Genomic DNA, 5,664 nt, shown 5'->3' on the forward strand with positions numbered 1-5,664 from the left:
CCCCCCCCCCAGGTGACTCAGCACCAGACCAGTGCTCCCAGCACAGAAATACAGAATTGTGTCGCCCACGAGCAAGCTTGCGTGTTCCCATTTAAGTTTTAATCATACGGTGACTTCCCCTCCCCGCCACCGGCAGAGGTATTTTGAGGATCAGAAACACGAAGGGGACTTTTTTTTTGACTTCAAGGGGTGCACATGTGGAGTTTCATCTCCCCAGGCACACCCCCAGAAGCACAGCACAAAAGGGAACCGGAGCCCGAGGAAATAATCAGCCACTCGATTTAGGATTACAGCCTGGGCTTAAAAACCTCTGTGTTTTGTGGCCGCTCCCACGAGGGGTTAAGCAGCTGCTCATAAGCTAACGACCATCTGTTTAATGTTGTGTGGAGGAGAGTTAATTGCAGCAACCGAAGGACAACACATCTGCCCGGTTTGCGCCTAAAGTTGAGGCTCGCAAAAAAAAAAAACCCCAACACACCACCGAACAAGTTCAGCCGGAACAAATACGCAGCTGGATTTAGGTTCAAACACATCACGACAACATTTGGGCTAATACAGGAAAGAGAAGGCAAAGCTAATAAATAAATCACCCAGCAGCAGCAGCGCGAACAGCCTGTGTTTTGCAGTGTCCACCATTAGCACGTGATAAAAAAGCCCTGGCAATACCATCACTTAACAACAGCGTGAACAGGAAGGACGCATTCCCCTACTAAAACTTTCATCAGCACGCCATTAGTAGCACGAAAGTGGACATTTCCTCTGGATTACCTTCAGACAAGCAGCATCCCTTCAAAGATAAGAGGTGCAAACGAACCTGGTTTTGATTCCACTTAAGATCTGGAACTAGAACAAAGCCATTGCAAGGATCTGGGTTTTCATGGATGATTCGATCGGCCTCAGCTTTCTTCTCCAGGATATTATACACCCACTGAAAGAGAAATATGCGATTTATAAACCGGCAGAGAAAAAACCCAACACCTCAGACGCATTTAGCCCAAGCTCATGGATTAGCGCATATTTGCTGCAAGTAGAACATTAAAAAAAAAAAAAAAAAAAAGCAACAACTTGATTTTAAGACAACCAAATCATTTCACGGCTGATAACATTTGTAGTTAATTATCCAGAAAACACTCCAACAACAAACTCCAGGCTATTATGAGCACTCCAGTGAAAAGATACCCCCCTGATCCCGCTGCGTGGCACTGCACCGCCGGCTAGCTAAGTTATTCAGGGATTTTTGTTTTCCTCTCAAGCGTTAAGAACTGGCCCCAGCTGGAGATGAGGTATTGAACAGAGATGGTTTAGCCCAGTGTAGAAATAGTTGCATTTGCCCCTAAGGGGATTTGGAGATCGTTCTCCCCGATGGGGTCTAGCAATAAACCAGACCTGGCTGCTTTACGCGGCCAGAGATGGAGCTGCTGCGAGCACTAAAAAACCCCAAGGGGCAGCGGCATCCCCCCTCTGTGCTTCCACCGGTTGGCAATGGACAGGTACGGGCATTCAGACACATCGGCCACCAACACAAGCAACCCGGAGCACGCCAGAGCCCGGCGAGGCGGGCAGCGGTGGAAGCCAGCTCTTGTGGGGCTCAGCAGACACCTCTCGCAGCACCACAGGGCTGTTTGCACCTTTTTACCTCCCAGGCCGCACCAAAACCTTTACGACTAGGTCTGGGAAGGGAGCTCGGCTGATTTTTCCTATTCAGAAAGGAAGGAGCAGATTGCTTGCGAGCCTGAGGTTGGATGTGGCTCCGGCTGCTGGCAGCCAGCGCTCGCCAGGCAAATACGAAAGGCCTGTGTTTTCTCGGGCAATTCAGGTCTCCTGGTTTCCTGGCTGATCAGAAAACAGCTCGCCGCTCTTCTTCCTCTATACTTAAGACTGCCTGTAATCAGGCTCTGGTTATCGCCCTGCGCTCCTCCTTCAAAGCGAAGTACCGTCCAGAGACTAATTTCAGCTACAAAATGGAAGAGAGACCAGGGATAAGTGACAGAAGACGACGAGCGGAAAGCATCCTTGCTTTTCCTGGCTACCAACCTGAGCTTGAGCATCCTTCTTTACACCTCCAAAATGCCCTAACTTAAGTCTACCTTAAGTATTGGACTGCCAAGGGAGTCCCCCAGCCAGGTCCCTAGAAGATAAGACAAGGCAAGCAGAAAATGGCTAGGGCTTGAGAGCTGAAACCGTTTCGAAACATCATTTTCCCCATCAAGTTTAGGTACGAAGCATTTTGGTTGCCCCAGGTGGGTAGGGAAGATGCAGCCAGGCTCACAGACACACCGAGCGAGCTGGGTCAGTGGATGCTGTGCACACCAGACACTCAAGATAAAAAGACAGCCCTTTTGGGGAACTCTGTCAAGAGTTTAATAAATCAAATCAAAACTTAGGATCATTGTGAACTGACCTGAATATATCCTTGGAGACACACCTCTCCTCCCTTGGTCTGTTTGGGTTTTTTTTGCTTAAATTTATGGTCTCTTCTTCCTAGCAACAACGTCTTAGAGAAGATTAGAGTCTCAAAGTGATTTTGGAAAGCACGGCACAAGATCGCTGTGCTTTGTGACCCCAGAAGAAAAGCAGGGCAGGAAGCTCAGCAGGAAATAAAAGTTTGCGCTTTGTTTTTTTTCTTTTTTTATGCCTGCTCTTTTCACGAGTGCCAAGCTATCACTGCCCTAAATAAGTTCACCGGCCGGACGAGCTGAATTTTAAACCCGACGCTGCCTCGTGTGATGGGCAGGTCATCAGCTGACTGCTCTTGCTGTTTCCAGCACAAGTCCAGCGAGGACAACACATGTCCAGAGACTGACACCACAATAAAACTATTATACTGAAAGCATCCACGCTTTGCATCCTCCAGCAGATAACAGAGCCGCTTCTGTAGTCCGCTGATATTTCTGCTACCCTTCACATTTCCCCTTCCGCTCGTCAAAAACAGTTAGATAAAGACAAGAAACTGCATTATCAAATCACAGAGGTCAAAGACTGACCGTGCTGACCAAGATCTCTCAGCAGATGCCCCTGATGGTCACCAGGAATATGCTTCCATGGACAGAAATCAGTTTGGAAGCATTTGCTGGAAGAGGCAGAGAGAGCGAGCTCAAGCAACTTCTGAAGGCAGCTGCCGCACCAGGAAACTTAACAGCCTTCGGAGCAAAAGCATGGAGAAAACGTTCGTGCAGGTTGCTGTCTGGTGGAAACACGCTCTTGTCTTTCTCCAGCTAATAAATGCCGCCCGCACGTTACTGGTGCTGCAGACTGGCTGCCGGCGAGAAAGCTGAACGATGGAGCAAAGAAAAGCAGGCGGGCGAGGAATAATTGAGCGCACACTGCAGCTTGCGAGGTGCCTTCTGGTACGAGTCGCAGAAAGCAGGATTCATGTTCATCTGCAAGCGATTAGAAGGCAGACATCGCCACAGCGAACGCTGTTAACCGTTCTGCTGCTGTTTAAGGCAGCGGGAAAAGGGGGGGGGTGGGGGATACCCAAGGCCTGTGGTTGACTGGCCCTTGGGGTTTATTTTTAACAGATAGCCTCAGCAGACCCAGGATTTGTTTTGTTCCCCCTTCTGCACAGGCTGGCGTGAATCGGTCCCTACAGACTTGTGTTCCTTTGGTCTCTAAAGAAGACAGACAGGGAGAGGAATGGTCGAAAACGATATAAAACAGGAAAAAAGTCCATCGCTGCTGCCCGGGGCAAGAAGAACACTAAAAGTACAGCTTCGCCATGTGGAATACGGACCGAAGGGCTGAAAGGCAGAGTAGCTGTAGGCAAAGCCCGAGGAGTGAGTTGTGATGCAGGAATCCAAGAGCAATCTGTGCCTTCCCATTTCCACAACACCCAAGAGACTCCTAAAAAACCCAGCGAACTGCACCAACGCCCAGGGAGCCACCCTCGGAAAGGAGGAGGAACGGCCCAGCACAGAAAGTCTCCAGAAACCTTGAGAAAGCCGACTTTGGGCACATCTCCAAGGCAAATGTTTTTCTGCAGAGATGGAGAAGGGTGCCCCAGGGGACAGAAGGATGGGGACACCGGGGAGAAAGGGAACCCCGTTTAGTATCGCTGAGCTTACCCCAGAGGTCAGACAGCCTCACGAAAGTCCGACAGATAGAGGGATGCGTTCAACGAAGCAGGCAGCCTCACAACTCAGGACCAGCAGAAATAACCTGCAGCCGGTCGTGTCTGAGAAGCAGGCTGCCCAGCCAGGCGAGAGGGTGCGGTACCGCAGAGCCGGCAACACGCTGACGGAACAACCAACAGGGAGAGGGGAGCAGAGCACTCCCGACTCTTCTGCCTCCAGCCTGGGCTTCGGAAGAGACATTTGACAGCCCAGCGGCTTGAAGAAGGAGACCAAAGATGTCCATCTCTGCAGAGGGGAAGCGGTGGTACCCATACCTGGATGCTGAAGCTCTGGGACTGGATGAAGGGCAGCGTTATGTTCTTGTAATCCTCCCAGGTTTCACGGATGAGGTGCACTTCTTGATGGAGGTATTTCTGAAGGTGTTTCTCCGTGGCGGGGTACACCACTGTGGTTTTTATCTCTAGAAACAAACATGTTTACTGAGTTACCATCACAGACGAAACCCACATTACTTCCTCCAGTCCCCGATAAATCTGTTTTCCCCTCCAATAGATGCCACACTAACACATTTTTTAAAGATACCGCTAAAATAGCAGGGTGGTGGAGAACAGACACGGAAAGCAAACAAGTGCTTTAACCTCTTGGGCTGCCACTGCTTTTCTCAAGAAGGATAAGCCGATGACACAGCCAGGGCCTGTCTTTCCAGTTCAGGTGGAGGAGTTCGCCGTCTGAAAGGTTTTTTTTTCCCCCCACACTCGTACTTTCAGGCGTATCAGCAACATCGGGGCAGAGCTGGGGCTCCCAGGGAAGAGCTTATGTGCAGTCAACAACCAGACCAGAAACGTGACCCCGGGGGCAGAGTCGCATCTTCTTCATACTTAAATCAGAAGCTCATGGGATATTATCGAGCGAGCACCCAGCAACTTTCTCCAGCCACAAAACCAGACGTCGCATAAGCCGCGAGCAGCGGGGCCGTGCTGGGGCTGGCACGAGGAGCAGTTCCTTCCCAGAGCTCTCAGCCGTCAGGATGCTCGGCCTCGAGCCCTGAGCACGGGGGGCAAAGAGGTCAAGGGCACAGGGACAGATCCGGAGCAAACAACGCAGACCGATGGGTTAACACGGCACGGGACGAGCTGAGGGAAGAGGGCTGGGTGATTGAACAAACAAAGAGCATTTAGCTGTTTAGCAAAAGGAAAACAATTTCTGTTTACCTCGAGATTAAAACTTTGCTGCATAATTTCTGTGGCATTAAACAGGACGCAAGCACGCACCTCGTCAAGCTGGCAGCTTTGACCTCGGCAGCAGTAAATCTTACCCACGGCGGTAAAACACTCGGGAAATGCCCCTCTTCGGCCAAGATTAGGTGTGCGATACAGAGCCTGCCACAACTCCAAGGGCACCACCGGTGCCTCCGCCTTCCCAGCTAACGGAGAGCCGCTATAAAACTTAACGCAGGAAGGAGAAAAACCCCGAGCAGATCGGACCGAAGCAAGTGCCTGGGGCACTGCAAACACCGCAGCTTGTGCCCAAGGTCTGCCACAGTCACGAAAACCATGGGCTGCACACTCACCAGGGTACCAACCAGCCATGC

The 5,664-nt window shown here is 50.8% G+C and overlaps 1 protein-coding gene across 1 annotated transcript in view; it reads right to left on the minus strand.

Moving 5' to 3' along the window:
- Positions 1–5,664, minus strand: part of DCPS (decapping enzyme, scavenger) — a 20,916-nt gene that overhangs the window by 4,327 nt on the left and 10,925 nt on the right. The window contains exons 3-4 of the mRNA XM_009273010.1: positions 4,388–4,533; positions 815–928 (exon numbers count right to left, since the gene is read on the minus strand). Coding sequence (XP_009271285.1) covers positions 815–928; positions 4,388–4,533 — 260 coding nt within the window. The remainder of the gene's footprint in view (positions 1–814; positions 929–4,387; positions 4,534–5,664) is intronic.

Source organism: Aptenodytes forsteri, unplaced genomic scaffold (assembly GCF_000699145.1).
Source record: "Aptenodytes forsteri isolate BGI_AS27 unplaced genomic scaffold, ASM69914v1 Scaffold126, whole genome shotgun sequence".
Classification (NCBI taxonomy): domain Eukaryota; kingdom Metazoa; phylum Chordata; class Aves; order Sphenisciformes; family Spheniscidae; genus Aptenodytes; species Aptenodytes forsteri.